Here is a 22905-nt window from a genome sequence, read left to right on the forward strand (position 1 = left end):
GACTCTATTTATCATTACAAAAGTGATATTTCAACTTGTATTTACCAAATCTTGATCGTTTTGACCTTAATCTACTCAGATAAATATTCTATATTTTTCTAAACCTGTGTAGTGTATTTTGGTGGTGTTTGCCCTGTGTTATTGCATGATTTATGGCACAAATACTTTACACATTGCCTTCTAAGTTAAGCCTGACTGCTCAGTGCCAATCTACCCGATGGTGGGCGCAGGATAATTTGGATTGTGTGTGACTTACCCTGACTAGAGTGAGGGTCCTTGCATGGACAGGGGGTAACCTAACTGCCAACCAAAGACCCTATTTCTAACAGTATACATTTCTCTTTTTACCACAGTGAGAAAGCCTGGTTTATTAAGCGGAAAATGAAACCTTTAGCGGTGTCACAGCTAGGTTGTAAAAAGGAATAGACTGACCAGGAAATATTATAAATTTTCACTGTGAAGGCAACATTATACCAGACACAGAAAGTATGTAAATTCCTTTGAATCTGTGATAATTTTCAAAGTAGAATAAAGCAGTCTCCAGTTACGAAATGCATAAGTGCCCAAATTTCACACAGGCCAAGATCAGACAGCTTTAATGCAACTCTCTGTGTCACTATTAAAGTATTCCTAGCTGCATATCTGCCAGAGACTGATCAATAGAAATAATAATGTCCTTCACCAATATGATCTTTTCACCGGTACGTTTTAGAAATGAGAGTCTTGGATATGGACGAAAATAGTATCTTGTACGCATACATTACTGAGGATCATTAAACCTTCATTATTGACATATTGTTTTGTTGTTGAAGATTTGTGATAAAAGCTGTTGGGTATATTGCTATTTTACCGAGGTAAGTTAAAAAGGTTTTGGAAATAAATAACTGCATTGGTGTAGCATCCCTATGACTAAGATTCAGACACCACCAGATGTTTTTTTTTTTAGATGTGATTGATAACAATGGCTCCCATTTGCTTTTTTTCAAAGAAAAAAAACAACCTTTATTTATATGCTTTTTAACCCCTTAGCTGCTGGGCCGTTTCCCCCCCCCCAGTGCTGAGCCCTTTTTTGGCTATTTGGGGTAGTTTGCGCTTAGGCCTTCATAACTTTTTGTCCACATAAGCTATCCACGCCAAATTTGCGTCCTTTTTTTCCAACATCCTAGGGATTCTAATGGTACCCAGAGTTTGTGGTTTCCCCTGGAGGAGACCAAGAAATTAGCCAAAATACAGTGAAAATTTATTTTTTTCCAAAACAATGGGAAAAAAGGGCTGCCGAACAAGGCTTGTGTTTTTTTCCCTGAAAATGGCATCAACAAAGGGTTTCTGGTGCTAAACTCACCATCTTCCCACCTTTCAGGAACGGGCAGACTTGAATCAGAAAACCACATTTTTCAACACAAATTTGGCATTTTACTGGGACATACCCCATTTTTACTATTTTTGGTGCTTTCAGCCTTCTTCCAGTTAGTGACAGGAATGGGTATGAAACCAATGCTGGATCCCGGAAAGCTAAACATTTCCGAAAACTAGACAAAATTCTGAATTCAGCAAGGGGTCATTTGTGTAGATCCTACAAGGTTTTCCTACAGAAAATAACAGCTGAAATAAAAAAATATTGAAATTGAGCTGAAAACAACAGCCCTTTTTCTTTATGTTTTACTCTGTATCTTTTTCCTGCGATGCCAGATTTTTGAAAGCAATATACCGTTATGTCTGCTGAACTCTTCTGGTTGCGGGGATATAAAGGGCTTGTAGGTTCATCAAGAACCCTAGGTACCCAGAGCCAATAAATGAGCTGCACCCTGCAGTTGGTTTTCATTCTATACTGGGTATATAGCAATTAATTTGCTGAAATATGAAGAGTGAAAAATAGGTATCAAGAAAACCTTTGCATTTCCAAAATGGGCTCAAGATAAGATTTTGAGGAGCAGTGGTTATTTGCACATCTCTGAATTCCGGGGTGCCCATACTAGCATGTGAATTGCAGGGCATTTCTCAAATCAACGTCTTTTTTACACACTCTCTTATATTTGGAAGGAAAAAATGTAGAGACAGATAAGGGACAGTAACACTTGTTTTGCTATTCTATGTTCCCCCAAGTCTCCCGATAAAAATGATACCTCACTTGTGTGGGTAGGTCTAGCGCCCGCGACAAGAAATGCCCCAAAACACAACGTGGACACATCCCATTTTTTGACAGAAAACAGCTGTTTTTTGCAAAGTGCCTACCTGTAGATTTTGGCCTCTAGCTCAGCCGGCACCTAGGGAAACCTACCAAACCTGTGCATTTTTGAAAACTAGAGACCTAGGGGAATCCAAGATGGGGTGACTTGTGGGGCTCTGACCAGGTTCTGTTACCCAGAATCCTTTGCAAACCTCAAAATGTGGCTAAAAAAACACGTTTTCCTTACATGTCGGTGACAGAAAGTTCTGGAATCTGAGAGGAGCCACAAATTTCCTTCCACCCATTGTTCCCCCAAGTCTCCCGATAAAAATGATACCTCACTTGTGTGGGTAGGCCTAGCGCCCGCGACAGGAAATGCCCCAAAACACAACATGGACACATCCCATTTTTTGACAGAAAACAGAGCTGTTTTTTGCAAAGTGCCTACCTGTAGATTTTGGCCTCTAGCTCAGCCGGCACCTAGGGAAACCTACCAAACCTGTGCATGTTTGAAAACTAGACACCTAGGGGAATCCAAGATGGGGTGACTTGTGGGGCTCTGACCAGGTTTTGTTACCCAGAATCCTTTGCAAACCTCAAAATGTGGCTAAAAAAACACGTTTTCCTCACATTTCGGTGACAGAAAGTTCTGGAATCTGAGAGGAGCCACAAATTTCCTTCCACCCACCATTCCCCCAAGTCTCCCGATAAAAATGATACCTCACTTGTGTGGGTAGGCCTGGTGCCCGCGACAGGAATAGATCACACAACGGTCAATGTTGGTCCATACATGAGGCAGCTGTTGACCCTGGGGTGATCCATTCCTGACGCAGGCACTAGGTGTAGGCACTCAAGTGGGGTAGTGTTTTTATCAGGACAGGTGAGGAATCACTGGGTGGTAGGAATTTTGTGGATCCCAGCATATTCCTGTAGTTTGTGTGACAGAAATGCGAGAAAAATAGAGTTTTTATTCAACATTTCAGCTTTGCAGGCTATTCTGGGTAAGAAAACTTTGGGGAATCCACACAAGTCACACCTCTGTGGACTCCCCCGAATGTCTAGTTTCCAGAAATGTTTGGGTTTAGTGTGTTTCTCTATATGGCCGCCGAACCCAGGACCAAAAACACAGATGCCTGCCTTACAAAACCAGTTTGTTTTGCGATAGATAATTTTGATGTCTCCACAATACGATTTGGGCGGTGGAATTTGGGGCTGAACTAAATTGGGGAGCTCCCAAGAGAGCACTCTGTCTCTCTCTCTGCTTGCCACCGCATTCACCTGCTCTCTGGGTCGGGCTAACCCACTATTACCCAGTTACACAGACTGCTTGCGAGGGGACAGCAGGACTGTCCTCATCATCTCCCTCATAATGTACTGGAAGAGGAGTTATCGAATGGGACTCCTCCGACTGAAAAATCACTCCCAGAGTCTGCGCCATTGTCCTATCCCTCAGATGCTGTCTCAGTATCTGATGTCTCAGTCTCTGATCCTATGTCAGAGCTGTCCTCTATTACCCGAGTGACGGCAGCAGTCATCCATCAAGATGCCATCTCTGCTATTGGCTAAACTGTTGCTCTAAAACACTAGCCTACGTAGACAGTCACAAAATCGATGGTGTGTGTGAGATAAGTGCAACAGTAGAGGCCACCTTACCTGCGCTTCTTCCCTCAATCAGCACGTTCTTTCAAGACACTCAAAAAACACCTTATCACATACCATTCGTCACAGTCTTTAGCACCTCCTGCGCCCAGTCCAACAATCATTATTGGTGCTCCCACTCCCTCCTCCTCGGATTCCCTCATTACCACCCAGCAAAAGTGCCCTTCATCTCTCCATAGCCGCCCTCCACCCCGCACATACATTTCATTTGTATTATAGCGCAGGTAATGGCTGACTTTACTAATGTACTCAGCTATTTACATAAAATACAGATTTGCTCTTTGCAGTAGGCATATAAACCTTCTGCGCTTCTTTATGGCACTAAAACTGCCCCTTTTGTAGCAGAAACATAATCACAATACTTACTTGACTTATTTATTGCTGCCTAAAAGCTACAGTTGAAAAGCGTCAGTTGAAGTATGTGCATTGAGTATGAGACTCTCCCCTTTCTTACGAGGCCTTCTTGAAAGTGTTTCCTGGCCCCCGATCGCAGCTGAAACCTGAAAAGTGTTTCCTGGCCCCCGATCACAGCACTGCTGCGATCGGGGGCCAGGAAACACTTTCAGGATGAGGCCTTCCTGAAAGTGTTTCCTGGCCCCTGATCGCAGCTGTGCTGTGATCGGGGGCCAGGACACACTTTCAGGAAGGCCTCGTAAGAAAGGGGAGACTCTCCCCTTTCTTACGAGGCCTTCCCGAACGTGGGGAAGGCCGTTTGTGGCCGTTTTCCCCATCGGAGCAGGAAGCGGACACAAGGCTGCTTCCTGCTCCGATGGGGAAATCAACATTGTAACGTGTCACAAAGGGGCGGGTGGGGGGCGGGGGGAGACACGGAAGAGATTCCGTGTCTCCCAGGGGTAAAAAAATAAAATAAAAATCCCCTGGTGTTGGCCACTGGTCGTGACCCACACCAGGGAGGTAGTGTGGGCGTCGGCCAGTGGCCGATGCCTGCACTTAAGCGGTTAATACAGGTAAAAGACCAAAATAACATGGTGCATGTTTACAAGTGCAAGTACTGTCTCACGTGTCTTACTGGATTATTTACCAGGACCGCCACAATGTGCACAATATCATATGTACCAAGTCGACATATACATTTTATACACCCTTTGTAGGACTTTTTTTTGCTTATGCAGGGTCATCCCCAATCTTTTTGCCTCCTATTTTTTCTGAACTGTTGCTGTTTGTTTTTGAACTCTGAGCACTTTACCACTGCCAACCGGTGCTAAAGTGCATATGCTCTCTGTGTAAATTGTATTGTTTATTGGTTTATTCATGATTGGCATATTTGATTTACTAGTAAGTCCCTAGTAAGGTGCACTAGAGGTGCCAGGGCCTGTAAATCAAATGTTACTAGTGGGCCTGCAGCACTGGCTGTGCCGCCCACATAAGTAGCTCTGTAATCATGTCTCAGACCTGCCACTGCAGTGTCTGTGTGTGCAGTTTTAACTGTAAATTCGACTTGGCAAGTGTACGCACTTGCCAGGCCTAAACCTTCCCTTTTCTTACATGTCAGACACCCCTAAGGTAGGCCCTAGGTAGCCCCAAGGGCAGGGTGCAGTGTATGGTTAAGGTAGGATATATAGTAATGTGTTTTAAATGTCCTGACAGTGAAATATTGCTAAATTTGTTTTTCACTGTTGCAAGGCCTGTCCCTCTCATAGGTTAACATGGGGGCTACCTTTAAATCTGATTAAAGTGTAGATTCCCTTTGGGAGCCGATGGACATGTGGAGTTTGAGGTCTCTGAGCTCACAATTTAAAAATACATATTTTAGTAAAGTTGATTTTAAGATTGTGTGTTTGAAAATGCCACTTTTAGAAAGTGAGCATTTTCTTGCTTATACCATTTCTGTGACTCTGCCTGTTTGTGGATTCCCTGTCTGGATCAGTTTGACAGTTGGGCTGGTTGCACCTCACACTAGACAGTGACACAAAAGGATCTGGGGTGCAGTCTGCATTTCCTGTTGAGCCATCTGTGCTAGGAGGGAGGGGAGGAGTGGTCACTTACACCTGAAAGGGCTGTGCCTGTCCTCACACAATGCTGTCTCCGACCCCCTGGTGAGTGTCTGGGACCTGGCCTGGGCAAGGCAGGATTTCACATTCAAAAGAGACTTTACTTTAAAGTAGGCCTACTTCAAAGGAGAAATTGGGTATAAGAAGGGCACCCAAAACCACAGACTTTACAACACTTCTGGAAAGAAGAGGAACCTCTGCCTGGAGAAGAGCTGAGGAGAAGTGTTACCCTGCCTGTGACTGTGCTTTGTGGAGCTATCCTGTAGTTGCTGCTTCTGCCTTAGTAAGAGGGCAAAGACTGGACTTTGTGTGCCTTCCATCTTGTGAAGAAATCTCCAAGGGCTTGATTTAGAGCTTGCCTCTTGTTGTTTGAAGTCTCAGGGACAGCAAAGACTTCTCTCTGCCAGCACCTGGAGTCCCTGGAGAGACTCCTGCTCTGACAAGTGGTGCTCTATCCAGTCCCTGGGCCCTGAAAAGGAAAGCTGGCGGAAATCCAAGGAAATCGACTTCGGACGACTACGTGACGCCACCTGCACCCGACGCCGTGATCTTTGCTGGAACGCAATGACCTTCGTAGGTCCGACGCCGCTGCAGCCCTGCTGAAGTCCGCGACTCCGTGGAAGTCACCGCACCACGTCGTGACCGACGCCGCAGAAAGTGCGCAGATTCAACGTTTCGCACAGACGCCGCGATCCCCGACTTCGCACATCGACTTGTTTTCACTCTTCACCAAAGGTACTGTACTTGGGTGTCTACGCGACTCCGTGTCCGGCGCTGCTGGTGTCGGCTTGTTGGGAACAACTTCCTCATGACGCCGTGTTAACACCTCACTGAAGCATTTTGTGTTTCTAAGCGCTATTTTTGAGTTTAATCTTTAAAAATTCATAACTTGACTTGTGTATGTTGGATTTCTGTCGTTTTGATCTTGTTTTGTTTAGATAAATATTTCCTATTGTTCTAAACTTGTGTTGTGTCATTTTTTAGTGATTTCATTAAGTTACTGTGTGTGTTGGTACAAATACTTTATACCTAGCACTCTGAAGTTAAGCCTACTGCTCTGCCAAGCTACCGAGGGAGTAAGCAGGGGTTAGCTGAGGGTGATTCTCTGTTATCCAAACTAGAGTGAGGGTCCTTGCTTGAACATGGGGTAACCTGACTGTCAACCAAAGACCCCATTTCTAACACCCTTGATCTAGAACGTCACTTTGTAATGGCATCTCTCATAATCATAGATAGTCATGTCTCTGGATCTCCTGAGTCTGAGTCCTTATCTTAGTCTGTGTTCATTTAAAAAAATCAGCAATATCTCATAGGCTGCCAAGTCCTCTGCGACCTTGTTGTCAGTACATGAGCGTCTTAAATATTGCTCCTCTGCGACTCCTCACTCAACACATCCCTAACCTATGAAGCCATGTTCAGAGTCCTCAATCCCATTCATCTAATAGCAATTCTACCCTTAGCAAGAAGTAGCACCAAAGGTAGGAGCTTATATGAGATCTTGTTCCCCTTGGGCTTCTACACTATACCCAATAGGCATGCTCCTGGTGCATTAGGAATAGCCATCCCCACCACCCCCACAATGCTGGGCACCGCCACTTCCTAGAAGTTGCGCACCCCTACTCATTGCCATGCCAAAAGCAAGAATGTGACCCCTTCCTCCCCACCTTAGCAGGATCTATACTGTTGAGCCGAGTCAGTGTTATGTATGTGCGATGTAGGTATTTGAAGTGTAGTAGCTTAAATCATCTGTGGCTTCGTACCCAGCCATGGTGGGTGACGGTCTCAATTCCCATCCAGAATACAATTACAATCTCCTGCCGATCCAGTGGGGGAACGCATGCTGTCATCAAGTAGCCCGTGTAGTGTGATATAAAACTGCCCGTCATCTACATATGTGCCAAAAGTGTTCAGAATAGTAATGTCCCTACCATTCAGTGTACCTTGCAAGAGTATGTAATGCCCCTCCAAGTCTGCCTCGCTATACACATGACAAAATATCACCCCAGGGACCATCCAAATCACCAAGCCCTAGGCATAGGAAGAATAGGTTGCAGAAAAGAGATGGCCTCTCCGTTTCTTCACTAGTTTCTGTTGCTCCACGGTTATTGAATGTGTTTCCTGTAAACAGACTATTTGGACCTTATGATGCCAGAGGTATGAATGTTTTGTATAGTCCCGAAGACCCCTGACATTCCACATGAGAATATGTAAATAGTCCATCATCTATAATCACGATCTACATACATAACAAACCCCAGCCTCCCACAAAGAGAGGATACCGGCATATCAACCCACAAGTAAAGACACCATCTCCGTACCTGCACACGCACTGTAACCATGAACATAACCCCTGCAAACGTTTGGGAATAAAACAAGCAAAATTGTACCATCCACCCTGGATAAACAGTAACACAAAAACCAAACATGCTGCTTGTCCATATGTACTGATGCTGCCAGAACCCGCAGCATTATCCTACCTCCCACAATGATGGCCTACCACTATATGTGGAGAGGATTCTGCACAACCACAAGCAATGCAAATTGTCTTGTAGCCCATGCCCCATCAGACAGCAGCATTAATCAACACCATTGAAAAACAAGACCCCTCATAAGAGCATCCCTCCCCCATAAGAAAAGAGGTTAAAGAAAGATATCAAAATGCAGGCTGCACACAATAAGCTGAATTTAATCCCCCCTTATATAGCAGGATCTTCTGACATTGGCAACACCTCTGGGGCCAATGCAGCCTGTCCCAGTTCGGACGCAGTCTCTGAGGGAGTCAGTGCCATGGTCCTGTCCTCCTGCACCACGATATGCCCAGGACCTCGGTCATCTTGAATCTGGGGGTCACCAGCTGCGGGCTCCCCTGTGATCTCCAGTTTGGGCTGTGTGCACCCCTCTCAGTACATGTTCCAGATCTCCATGAGCCAACCTTGTCTCTAGGGATCTTGCCCCACATCTCCAGCCATCTCCACACATCCTCCTGTGACTCAAAAAAATTAGACTTGCCTCCTGAGATCATCCACAGGTGAGCTAGGTAGGGTAGCATATATTGGAGGCACCTCCAAGAAACATTTTTGGTTGGCTTCCACCTTATGAGTATAGCCAAGATAACTGAGATTTTGTGATTCTTGAGCGGGTATTATAGGTATTTCGGGCCTTATGTAGGATATAGTCTCTGTCCTTGTAATTAAGAATACCCGCTATGAAGGCCCGTGGCAGTGCCCCCAGCCGGGGAGGGCCACCAACGCCCAATGTGCCCTCTCAATGGCAAAAAGAGGTGACACTCCAGAGGGCCGTAGAATATCTTGGATCCAGTGTTCCACAAAAGTCTAATTTCCCTTGGCCCACTCAGAAAAACCCCAACAGGCGGAAATTGTTGTGGCGGGAACTCCCTTCTGCATCCTCCACCCTGGTCTCCAGTGTTGCAGTCTTAGAGGTGACATTAGCCATCTTCCTCAGCAGCATGGCAACCTCTGATGTATCTCTACCATAGATTATTCTGCCACTCAGAGGGACCTTATCTGAGACCTTGCGTAAGTCCGTACAGAGGAGGTTTACCTCAAGCGCGTCTGCTTCAGTCTTGCCCTCTAGCGCCACATGGGATCCCTGCATAGCCATCAGGCACTACCCTGGCACATTTGGCACTGCACAGAGGGCATCTGCTTAGTATAATGCTCCATAGTATTACCCTGTGAGGGCCCAGTTTGTTCCACCCAATGGAATGGCCAGCAAGGCCCCACTTTTAGACTGTCACAGTGGCAACTGTCCTCCACATAGCAGCAATGGCAGTTACAATCCACGTCTGCCCTGACCAATGCCCTCACCCTTTCACATCTACCAATGCCAAGGTTCACCACCTCAAGTCTCCCAGGGTTTCAGTCACCCAAACAAAAAGGCACATCACATATTGAGGTAGGAGGAGACTCCCACCATAGACGGGCACCCCATAAGCCGAACACAAACCCAAAACAACAATGGCGGCATGCCAGCAGCCAACAGCAGCACTCACCAGGCATTTCTGTAGATCACTGCAGGCATTAAAGGGCCCCCGGTAGCAAACGGTACAGCAGGGACTTTTGGGCAATTCAGCACTCCACGCAGTAGCAATGTCCCCAGAGCACGCCTCCTGGCAGGTGTTAGTCCTGTACGGTATAGGCTCGCCCCTCAGGCCCGCCAGTATCCACCATTTCATGCACCTCCCTACAAGGGCAGTATGCCGCACTGTAAAATGTATATTGGGGCCCACTCACCAGGGAGAACACAAGGACCCCATAAGGTATTGCAGCATGGAGGAGTAATTGAGGAGGAGTCCCCTGTGGCTCAGGTTCTGGCTGACACCAGCAGTACCACCTCCAGAGAGCGTTGGCCCAGATGCCAAAGATGCGATCTCCACGCCTCATGCACGGTCACAGTAGCGTGGCCCGCATAAGGTTAACAGCCTGGAAGGTGGAGGAATAAAGGCAGTTTCCAGTCACAATTGACCTCCCAGGTTCATCCTCGTTTGAGGCAGGAAGCAAATGTCACATCTCCTGGCACCAATTACCAGGCTGGTCCCAGCTGTAACATGCCCTGCAGCTCCAGCAAGGCCTCCGCTCATCGCCGCGAGGCCTGCTATCTCCTCAAGGAAGGCACACCGTCAGCGTAGCGCCGACAACAGGGGCTCCTCTGCAGCAGTCCTGGAGCAGGAGTCAGACCCTCGCATTTCAAGTGCCCAGGAACCAAGCAATAACAGGATTGTGCAGGATTCCATTGGGTAGTTGCGGAACCGCTCAGGTACGCGTCCTGTTGGCCATCTTGCGTGGTCACATCCCCAGGCTCCTATTTGTTTAGGTGGGAATCTGAAATAGTGATATCTACCTCTTATTAAAAGCTGGGGGTTAGATTCCCAAGCACAGGAATAACAAGGCCCCCATCATTATTTTCTCCTGACAGTTTTTGGCATTTTGTCATAATTCGGTGTTTTAAATACCAATTCTACATTTTAAGCCTAATTTCCAAGTGAGTAATTTGAAATGAAAGGTCTTTACCACACCTGGCGAATACATCTAATCTGTGTAATGATATTTACTTTGTGAGGTAAATGTTTCGGCCATATCCCCCCTTGTATATCGGGGCTATATTGTTAAGAATCAGTGTTATACAAATAATTACAATTTATTTTATGTTTTTTGCTGCATCTGTCACTTTTCTGTCAATTTTACCATCACCTTTGATGTAATGCCTTTTTTCTGTATCAGCTATGTCTACGCCACTAATTATTAATTTGTGTGTTTGACACAAGATATACAGTGATTACAAAGGAGATGGCCTAACATATGTTACTGTTGATGTTCTTGGTTGGCTAAATGCATGTTCTATAATGCTGATTCATAGGCCCAATTCACACTATTTTTAAATACAAATTAGTGACTTACGGCTGCAGTACTCCTGAATTCTAGGAGTAAGCCAGGAACAAGTTACATCAAAATCTTTGTGACTCAGGCCCATGCTGTATAGGAAAGAATGAGGAAAGAATGAGGTAGAATTAGAGGTGGATAATCCACTTAAAATGGAAAACTGTGTGGGAATTTTTTGAATCCCCACAAATTTACAAGTTTGTGGGTGTTCGTGTACTTTTTTAGGATGGACCTCACTTCAGAGCCATCAAACCTGCCCCTAACCATATGCTTTCAAATACAGAAATCATATCATATTGACAGAATTTACAGATCACATGTTTGGGACAACCTTCTGACTATGGGACTCGAAAAGGGTTTGGTTTCCTTTTGACCACTTTTCCACCAGGATTTTACGGCCACAGCTAGATATGGGGTTAATTGTAAGTGCACCCCTCCCTTTAAAGTGCACTGCGGAGTGCGTGAAGGGTGGGTTCTCGCCCCCATTTTATTTTTACTCTATATCAATGACCTGAAATGGATTCTGGTGTCTGCTGCCGCAGATGTACCTTGCAGTGATTAAAAAGTGATCCATGTTCTACTTTACACAGATGATTCAGTACTGCTGGCCAGAATGGCAAATGGGTTACTGAAGTTGGTTTCCAGTTTCGTAGATATCATGAAGGGGCTGGAGACAAACTTCTATAAGACATTTTTTTACAGTTTATGGCCCTAAAAACACCAGTACTCGAACACTACGCTTGGGAGGGCAGAAATTGGGCAAGGTGAGTTATTTTCCTTATCTTGGTCTGGACTTTGACGATGCTTGTACCTGGTCCTCTTCTCTCAAAGACAGGCTATCCCATTTATCACGTGCTGTCGGAACTACTTTTTCCCTTGCGGCCAGGATTGGGGAAGAAACCTTTAGCACCAATTCTTGAAATATATAAAAGGAAATTCCTACTGATTGTTTCCTATGGTATGGGGGTGTGGGGCTGCAGAGATGTTGGTTCTATCACTTAGAAGAGAATAGAGTTTGCTGTTGGGGATTCCTCCTTTGACACCCTGTTTTTCCTCACACCTGGAACTAGGCTTAGGTTATCGCCAAGATACTATAAATGCAGCTCCATTGGTTTCCTGGTGTTCAATCTGGGCAAATAAAGAAGCAGAACTTAACCGGGCAGTTGTTAGGGATTTCCTTTCCTGTGATTTCGGGCTAAATATTCATAGATAAAACACATTGGGGATACCGTGGGCTATGCTTATTTTTTTGACAAACCAGAATCTATTACAAACAAGCATTTGCAATGCGACGGGTCTCGCGTTTGCTCATGTTAGAGCTGATAGCGTTGTAAACTCCTAACCTGACTTTTCACCTATCGGCAAAAGTGTATTTATGTACGTAACCGAAAAAGTGCAATTAACTGTGTAAAGCTCTCGACTTCTGCCAAGCGAAATCGCGCTAGTAAAATAGAGAAAATGTAGTCCACGAGCCGGACAGAAAACAGCGAGCCTCGCATGTTTTCTGTACTTGGTCGAATCGCTCGAGGAGGGCTAGCCACCGGAAAAGGCATGACGGGTGCATGCCTTCGACTAATGAAAGCAAGCGGATTTTAATAGCCAGCCCACGAACCAATAAAAAAGACTGACGTGATGTCGACAGGGCTCCGAGCCCTTTTCTAATAACTAAAGCGTCTCGCTGCGATACGCATGCGCGAGCGCATGCAACGCAGGCTCGACCCTAAAAAAACTACAAAGTTGGGGTTCAGGATTGTTTTAGTAAACACAGACAGGTTGCTAGGGAGGCTGCAGAGGTAATGGCTATTGTAAGACTGTATATTTTGTTACAGATGTCCATTGAGACTGCCCCATATTTGTCGGTCGTGCAGTGTTTATGAACACATGCTATTGACTTGGTTTAGATTAGGGTTTATCCGCTGGATGTTATGTTTCCCACAAGGGCAATTTTCAGCTGTTGACATGTGTCTTTGCCACTGCGATGAGCATTCACCTTAGTCTTTATTGCACTTTGTCTTCTTTTGTAATATAATATTCCTTTATAAGGCACTTTATATTACCATTACAAGTTCAACACTTGTGGCCCGCTCTGCTTTTCTTCCAACAACTAAACGAATTTTGAACCTGCTTTGCTGTTGGCTGTTTTTCAAAAAGTATTTTAGGGTTGAGGAGAACTATGTTGTTTTAACCAATACCGATCATAATATTTTTTTTGATGGCACATTTTTATACAAGAATCGTAATTTATTTATTGATGTATTGGGCCTAATAGGCCAATTCATTGTTGCTTGTTGTTAGTGATTTTAATTGTTTATTTATATCTCTCATAATTCATGTTTAATTGCACATTTTCTTGTATGTGTTTATCTTTTTATGATCTATCTTTTTGATAGAATAAAGATTAAATCAATGAATGAATGACAGAATTTACATATTCACAAATTTAATTAATAAGAGGGACCTTTCTGCAAATCCTAATGGACTGTGCCCTTTCCAATGCACTTCTTGATAATTCTTAGTTGAATATAAGAAACAGTTTTAAAAATCGGACATAATTAAAAACAACCAGTTTCACACTGCTTGGTTGACACTTGATCATTTAAATGAGTTCAGAGGTTGGCTTTAGTCATCTGCAAACTCAATAATCTGATGTTTTTATGTGAAAGTAGTTATTTGGAACAGTTATATAATATCTGAAAAAATCAACATTTATTCAAGGGTTGTTCATACAAAGAATACAACTCCCGTGTTATTTTATTAAATAATTACTCTACTAGTTTGTATTACTTCTTCATCTGTTTTATTTGTATAGTTTTATTAAATAATGCTTTGTATATTTTAATGTGGTAATGATGTGATCGCTTAGTAATAATACTTTATTATAATTTTGTTTTTTTTATTTTTTTGCAGATATACCAGCACTCCTTTACTGCATATTATGCCCTCTGTAATTTATTGACGTGGTGAGTACAGTATTCAGCTCTCTTTTTTCATTGAGAGACTCGTTCGAAGTGGTTGAGGCAATAAAGAAAGCAACATGCTTTCCTTTATCTAAGGCACTATGGTTCCCATTCAAAGGATAATTAATTTTTTCGGATACCACCTGGAAGCGAAAATTATATTGTCGCTTATAAATTGGAAATCAGATTCCAAGAATCAGGATTTCTGAAGTTACTTGTGCCTACAAAGCAGATGAGTGTGCCTAAGTAAGAGATGCACTTTACTATTTCAGTAGGTTTGAGAAACAGGATGGAAACGGAGAGGAACAGGGTACGACGTGGATCTGCAGTTTTCTTGCAAACTTTATTTGCTCAGACACTACGTTATAAACACTTGTTTCAAACATAAGTAAGTCATTATGGGAAGCTGATAGGGAACAGTACTTCTTTTAATCTCGAAACGCGGCACAGGTCTAATCTCAAATGGTGCATTGGGGCTTGGTGATGGGTAATATGACAAATCCATAACTTGTGACTCAGAACGGTGGTTATCTTATGATTTGAGGAGAAGATTCAAGCACTACAGTTTAATTGCAGGACACGGTTTGCACTCTTACACTTGGGGATTACAAATCTGTTGGTATTATCAAACTTCCATTTCTATACATCCGAATTTACCTAGAAAGGCATGGTTAGAGGTGTCTGTATATCTCCCCTGATATCTAAGTTTACAGTGGTCTTGAAGGAGTGTGCCTATGTCCTACACCGTAGATTAGATGATTACTCCTATCTGACCCAGTCGCAGCTCGCGCAAAGCAGAAGGGGCAGGGCGGCGCGTGGGGGGGGAGAGGCGGGTTAAATTAAAAGTAATAACAATTTAAAAAAACATTTACCTCCGCTGCTCCATCCGCTCCTCCCTTTCCTTTGCAGGTACAGGCTCCCAGCCTGCCCTGCACCAATCCTGATGCTGCTCAGAGCAGAGTCAGGATTGGCTGGGAACGCCCAGCCAGGGCACTCCCATGAAGACTGGGTGCCTAGGCAGACTCTCTCGTGCAACTGTGTTGCCTGGCTGGAGAGAGCCCACTGCACATATGTGTTTGGCCGGCCTGAGACGGCTGGCCAAACACATGTGCTCTGAGGGGGAGTGCTGAGCACTCCCACTCACTGCTCGTCATCCCCGTGCCCCCCTCCCCCTTTTCCCCCAAAACGATAATAAACACAGTTTATTATCGTTTTTGGGGAAATGGTTTGCAGCTGCCACTGCTGGCGATGGGGACGACGCTTCTCTGCCCTTTTGGAGGAGCTGCCCCTGATCTTACCAATGATTATGCTGTATCTGGTGGCACAGTGGGCTAATGTACGCCTACTTCAGGAGTCTGTGTTTGGCCTCGTGGTCACAGGTTTCAATTTTGAGTCTTTCATCGTTCAAAGGTTGATAAAATGGTTACCATTCAGTTGTATAACAGCAATCATGGGCATTGATTCACAATAATACCAGGGGTAGGTGAAGTGATATTGTACACCCTTTGACCTTAATGACTTAATAGGAAGTGACATCATATGACCTTTGTCCCTAAATCTTCCCAAGAAGGGTTCTCATATGAACGTCACCCTGATGACATTACAATAAAATAACATTGCTGAAGTTCTGTGTTAACTACATGATAAATATGACAACACAACACAAACAAAAGTCTATTTTATATATATAACGTATATTAAGGGGCCAACATTATGGGGGTTATTCTAACTTTGGAGGAGGTGTTAATCCGTCCCAAAAGTGATGGAAAAGTGACGGATTTACCACCAGCCGTATTACGAGTCCATTATATCCTATGGAACTCGTAATATGGCTGGTGGTATATCCGTCACTTTACCGTCACTTTTGGGACGGATTAACACTCCTCCAAAGTTAGAATAACCCCCTATATGTCAAGAGAACATTTACCTGATTTATAGTAAATAAGCCAAGTGAGTTTGTCCAATGGAGGATAGGATGGGTAGGTATTCCCCCCCCCCCAAGAAAACATTTGAAAAATGGTCACTATTAGCGCATTTTAAAGGAACAGTTTTCTCACAAATGTGCTAAAAAGCCATAGGCTCTGAAAAGACACTCATTAAACATTCAAGACCTTTCATTGTGTGCCAAGCTAATGAAAGTTGTCATTTCCTATAAGTTACCCCATGTTGCTTTTAAATGTCCTCTGGTTGCCCGCATACGTCAAACATTGCCTCCATTGTTAGGGACAGTGTTTGTCATGGGTATCCCTTTTGTTACATGCATACATGCAAGATGGCAGTGTTACAATTTTGCCAATACAGCCATTCACGTACAACGGGTGAGCCTTACGTCAACAGTTACATCTAGTATTTCAGAGACAGCAGTTTGTCATGGGTGCATACCGGACATAAGCTGTGGTGTCCTCCCTTATGTAGAGAATTTTCTCCAGTGTGCCAGCACCAATATTTTGCCACAGGGGCCACCTATGCCACAAATTTCCTCCTGTATATCAGTGCCAGCATTTTATTCCACAGGAGCCCATGCCACGATGTACCTCCTGAATGCCAACACCAGCATTTTACAGTGGTTATTCCATATGCAAGTATTTCTTCCAGTGTGCCAGTGCCAGCTTTTTGCCATAACAGCCTCTGTAAACCAAGAAACATGCCAGATCCAACAGCAGACTTGCAAGCATAACAACACTTTCTCACTCATTCTCACTTACATTTACTAACTCTTGCTACCTTGAACCCACACTCTCACTAATTCACACTCATTTCCACTCTTTTCTTTCATTCAATATTTTGTATTCACACATTAATAGTCGCACTCTTTCGCTCCCTCTTACACTGATGCATATATTTTTCACTCTTTCACGTTAACACACACAAGCCCACATACAAGCATGCATGCTCACACATACACACTCTCTCTCACCCATACTGTAATCTACATGCACGCACACAGCATACACTTAAAAACATTTTATTTTACTTACAGATGTAAGTGAAGGTCCTGTTCCAGATCCTGTTGCTCCATTTTTATTACACCAATACTGAATCATAGACTAATATTCAGTATTAAAAAATTACCGGAAAACAATAAGGTTGGAGCCTAATATTAATGCAAGCCAACCCTGTGTTTCTGGCACTGTTTTTGCCAACTCTGAGACCAAGGTTCACAAAAGCAGTGCCAGGGTCACAAGGGGCAAGCCAGGGTTTGCTGTTGTGACCTTTCGGGGTCCCTTAATTACATCAATGGCAAACAATGCTTAGTCAGTACCAAGATTGACGAAGGGCTATAGGATATGTATGTTCTGTGAAATGCTTGTACTTTCATTTCTTCTCCATGTTATTTGCTGCCCACTTTAGATGTAAATGTGTTTTTCTCTTGGCAAATCTTATCTTTTTTCATAACGCTTCTGTAGAAAATGCATGCATGTCTTCTTGAGGCCTATAGGCCATTAAGGATTCTCAAAAAAGGAACTAAGGGGCATAGTTATCATTCTTTCACACAGTGCAACGCAGCAATCTACCTTGCTGTGCTGTGTGAAAAAGAAAGGGCAGGAATGCACCGTAGTTACCATCATGCGGATCATTCATGTCCTTTCCTAGCATTGGCCCATTTTGGATGTCTAGTGCCAAGGCAGGCACCCTTGCATCATGGTGCAAGGGTGCCTGCATTGTAGGCAGGATTATTTTTGTGCAGGAAGGGAGACCTTCCTGCACAAAACATTCCTGAGAGGCATTTTACTCTGTGTCCTGCAGCAGCATAAGTAGAAAGAGAACAAAAAATACAAATATTTCTTCTCATTGTGCCTCCTCTGGGGAGGTGTAGCATTATGATGCATTCTCAGGTCTAACAATATTGATAAACCTGGGAATACACCAAAATCCATGGGTGAATGAGTAGGAAAACCCACGCTCCACCCACGGACTGCATCCGTGAGGCAGAGTAACGTGAGGCAGCAACTTTCACTGCCTTGGGTTACTCTCGATTAATCAGGCCATTCAGGCCACGCACAGTGCCCTTGCGTGACTTGATAAATCTCGCATAGGTTTTACCTCATCATAGTGCTCCCTTGTGTGGCACAAAGGTGAAGCAAAATCTTGATAAATCTGGGCCTAAGTGTGTAGGTAATACTTATGAAAATCAAAGTTGGTTCTATTATTGCAGATATATGTGGAGTCCTGGGTTAACCACAATTATCTTCGGACAGCCAAAGGTGCACCGATCATCCTGTGTGTTGTATATTTTATTGTATTGTATTGTAGCCCAATGCACTGTATTGTTGGTTATATTATGTTAAGCGCTTTTGGACTGGAGCAACCCTGTGCCATCACTCTTTGGTAACTTTCCAATATTCGTATTTTAATCAACATTTATGATTAATATATACACACTCTTATTCCCACAAGTACATGAAACACTTGACATACATCCATTAGAAATAAAACAATAGCAGCAAGAAAGCATGGGCCGCATGATGAAGGTGAAAGTTCATGTTGGGTACAGTTGTACGACTCTTTCTTGCATCACTATACATTTCATGGGTTGGATCATAAAACATTTTGTCTGGTACTAGTATATCTGTCAGGTGGTAAGGTAAGGCTGTGTTTGATGCAAACACCGCTTGCCATCATATTAAGAAAGCAAGCCGGTGGTGGTAATGTGTGACAAGAATGTGTGTGTATATATGTTGTGTGAAATTCTTTAGTAGTGGTGATATATTCTGTTGTTTTTTTGTGTTGCATTATAGCAAAGTGACTTTGTGTTGTACTATGGCTGATGTGTTGCATTCTGCTTCGACTGTTTTGCTGTAATGTGCATTGTTATGTTTTAATTTTGTATTTTAGATATTTTAGTAAATGCTGTCTTTAAAACTGCTGGGGTTGACAAGCAGACATTCACAACTGTTTAAAGTGATACAATACTGAAGCTTCAGCTCTTCAGCTGTTTACGAAACTAGTCAGCCCAAAACAGTGACAAAGACCATCTCTAAAATCAATACATGCAGTGTTCAAATGATCTATTACAGTCCTATTGTCTTTTTATCATATGCTTGCTGTTTGTTTTTCAGCCCTATCTTTCATTTGTGTTATCTTTTTCATCTTCCTTTTTTCCTCACTTTCTGCCTATCTCTTCCTTGATCTGATTCAAAGTCTGGTGAGTCAAAACAAGTCCCGGTCCACAAAAATAAGTACTGAAGCTCACCACCTGCAATAACCAGCAGAAATGAGTCAGTATTGAACGCTGAGAAGCACTGCAGTCGGTATTTAGTTTGAGTGGCAGTTCTGGCTGCAGGAGTATGTGACGCGACTCCTCCAAGATGGCTTTCAAGCAGGCCTGCATATACATTTTCGTGAAAATGAATACACATCCTTTTTGCAAGTCTAGATCTGACAGTATCTCCTCCCATATTAAGGGATCCAAATAGCCCTGAAACAAGGCAGGCTCTTCTTTTTCGTGGTCGCCACTGGGTGTTTTTTTCAAAGATAGCTCCATAATGTATGATCAAGTTAAGAGAAAGGACGTTAGGCAAAATGGCACAGTTGGATGAAATGCTATTTCTAATTAAAGTAGCAGCAGGAATTAAAGAAAGAGAAAACATGCTCCCTAAACAAAGTGGTGCATTTGCATTCACACTTGGAGACCTAAAGAACATTTGTTTCTGCCTGCAGCGAGTTACTGCCAAATTCATTTTGGGTTATTAGTCATCTATTGCACTGCCATTATTTAATTATCACAGAGGCATTCTCCCTTCCATTAGTTACTTCTGAATTAATTCCTATAGCATCTGCCTTTCGAGAAGAGAGCCAGAAAAAAATGATCCCTTTTCTATATTCCTGTGGTTTGGTAAATGAACTTTTTGCACATTGAACAGGAATGGCACTGGTGACATCGTGACTGTGTTTTGCCCGCACTTGGCTTGTGAACACTTTTGGGGTTGCCCTAAATGTATCACCAGACTCTCAGCCACGCATGGGAATCTGATAGTGTCAATCCTTAGCAGACCTTCTTGGTGAATGTTAGAGAGCTCAGACACAGGCATTCTATTTTGGTATGCACTGTCCAGTTTTGAACTTCCTTTTGCTATGTAAGACACGCTGGATATGTGCATATTATTACATTGTTTTATTCGTGATACCTGTTTTTATATTTTCAGATCAACTGACATATGTTTCTGGCACGCAAGGCAATGATCTTTTACAATTCCAAGGAAGTGCTGTGATCTGAACTAAAACGATCAGTGGGTTCCAAAAGTCATGATAAAACACAACAGTTTGGTTGAGCTTGTCAACTGTACTATGTAATTGGCAGTCAGCCTCAAAGCAGGAATCCTTGTGTGTGTTTAAAGCCTCGCAGTCCCATTAGCTAAATAAAATGCAGGTCAGCCTCATTCAACAGCGCATCTTACAGATTTGAGATACATATTCGGAGCAGTGAGTAAACCCTGAAAAAACAATGAACACCAGATACAAATGATGAACATGCTTGAATATTATGCAGTATCTCCACTTTCACAACTAAAGTGCTTTTTTATTTTTATTGGTCTCAGATTGGGCCAGGATCCCTGCAAATTCAGAAAATCGTTAAAGATCTCCCTCTTCTCCCTGGCATTCGGATAACATCACCATCTGGAAATTCTTTCTCAATCTTCAATTCTATTGGTCAGACGTTTAAGACTGGTACCCCCTTTACTGGGACTACTATGTAAACCAAATACTTTACCACCTCCGTCCACACGCTCCGAGACTCCAGTAGGCAGTGAGCAGCATTAAATCCCCTAAATATAAATTGCTGTGGAGTAATATTGTGGTGTAATTTGATTAGAACATTTATGTGTTTACATGTTCCTTGCTACCTTTCCACCCTGAGAAAAGTCATTGATCCGGTGCCAGGATAACCATGGACTTTTATAACAGATTGAAGGTGAGTATTTGTGTGTGACATAAAAAACGGGATGGAGTTGCTCCATAGGAATGTGAGGACACTAGCATCAGACACCCAGCTGGAGGTGTAATCAACTTAGCACACATGCAAGCCTAACATTAAAGACTTGCACATTTTAGGGATCCTTTAATAGTGCTCAAGTGATCACAAAAAAAACCGAATATTTTAGAGCCTTGTGTGATTGTTTACACAGTTAACAAAATCCTAGGTATGGCATTTCAGTGTATTGTGTTGGTATCCGCTTAAAGAAATTGAAGCACGAATATTTTTCCTAGCCTTCAAGGGTAAGGAAAAAAAGATATATATATTTATTTTTAAGGTTTCGTTGCAAATGATTTATCATTAAAAAAATAACACTACCATTATTTAGAATCCTGAATACTCGTCCCCTTTCCTCACTTACTATACTGCATAATACTTTATAATTCAGGATTATGTTGGTAAAGTGCAAGTAAGTATCAAAAAGCACCGCAGTTGTTGCGAACACCTGCAAGGAATCGATTGTGAGTTTTGACCTCATTTGCTTTCCATTTCCTTAATCACCGCCTTGTGATTGCACTGGGTTCGCTGGAAAGAGTTAGCTTGGTGCCTTTTATGCAGGTCCAGAATTCTTCAATTGCTGCAAAAGTTCTACATCTGGAAGTCAAACTGCAGCATTAAAAGCAAGTTTGGCGAATCACCTGTCATTTTTGCATGCAGGTTTTTGGTCTGATTACACATGCAAAAAACATCGGGTTTTTTTCAAAACAAAACATAACAAAAGTTATTATTACTTAATTTGATATAATCAATGTAATGTTTATGGTGATGAGAAGAATGAAAGAGTGTATTATCTCTGTGAAACTGATCACACCAGATAGCACCAGTGAACCCTTAACTCACTGAGCCATCCTGCATCATAAAAATGTATGAAATATATATTTTTTTAAATACCTACAAATACTAGAGCATTACTTTTGTCTTCTCAAGCTGGCTTCCGAGGACTTCACATGGTCAAGCTACAGAATGCTTACAAAAATCTTTAATAAGGGCTAGATCATCAGTAATGCTCAGAAAGCGGACTATGAACGCCACGAGCAAGTTGCAGCGAAGAGAGCCCTTTTGACACTTAGCCTTACACTGAGCAGGCATCAATAATCCTTGTGACAAAAAAAAAAATGATAAGTGGATGGTTAAAATGGCTGATATACACGTAATTGGTCTCCTGTAACAGCATAGATGGCCTAATGATTTTAGTATAGAATACAACCAGATTGATTATCAGTTGTTCAGATTAATTCAAGTCACCTTTTGATTTATTGTGTCATCTGGATTCACGATAAACCACACTGATGGACCAGCAAGGCTTATATTGGCGTATGTGGATGCTTGGGTTCCTTTTCAGAGGGAACATGGCCTAGCAGTTCAGACTGAACTTTCAATTGGAGTAGGATCAAAGTTGATTTGCATGTGGTAGATCACCTTCAGTAATATCACAGATCAAAATGATGGTATGAATGTGCCTAGATTAACTACTGGTTAGTTGGATTAATACAAGCCTTTCCTTTCATCCCTTTTTCCCTGTCTAAGTGAGTCACCTTAAGTGGTGTGGAAATGCTCAGACATGGGTCACTTGCTCTCTCCTTGATAGTTATTCAAACCACTCTTTAAAAATCAGGTACAAAAAGCTGTGCTGGTCTAAAGGTTGCTGTGCTGCCATTACCCGATGGTTTTAGCTGGCCTGATACTGTTCATCATCATCATCTTCGTCATTATCGTCATCCAAACACAGGGACTA

General features: G+C 43.0%; 1 protein-coding gene across 3 annotated transcripts in view; it reads left to right on the plus strand.

The window, feature by feature from the left end:
* The window catches only part of DPP6 (dipeptidyl peptidase like 6), a 1951083-nt gene that overhangs the window by 1180803 nt on the left and 747375 nt on the right, over positions 1-22905 (plus strand). For all 3 annotated transcript variants that reach the window (XM_069211130.1, XM_069211129.1, XM_069211131.1), the window contains exon 6: positions 14145-14197. In XM_069211130.1, coding sequence (XP_069067231.1) covers positions 14145-14197 — 53 coding nt within the window. The remainder of the gene's footprint in view (positions 1-14144; positions 14198-22905) is intronic.

This window comes from Pleurodeles waltl, chromosome 10 (genome assembly GCF_031143425.1).
Source record: "Pleurodeles waltl isolate 20211129_DDA chromosome 10, aPleWal1.hap1.20221129, whole genome shotgun sequence".
NCBI classification, from domain to species: Eukaryota; Metazoa; Chordata; class Amphibia; order Caudata; family Salamandridae; genus Pleurodeles; species Pleurodeles waltl.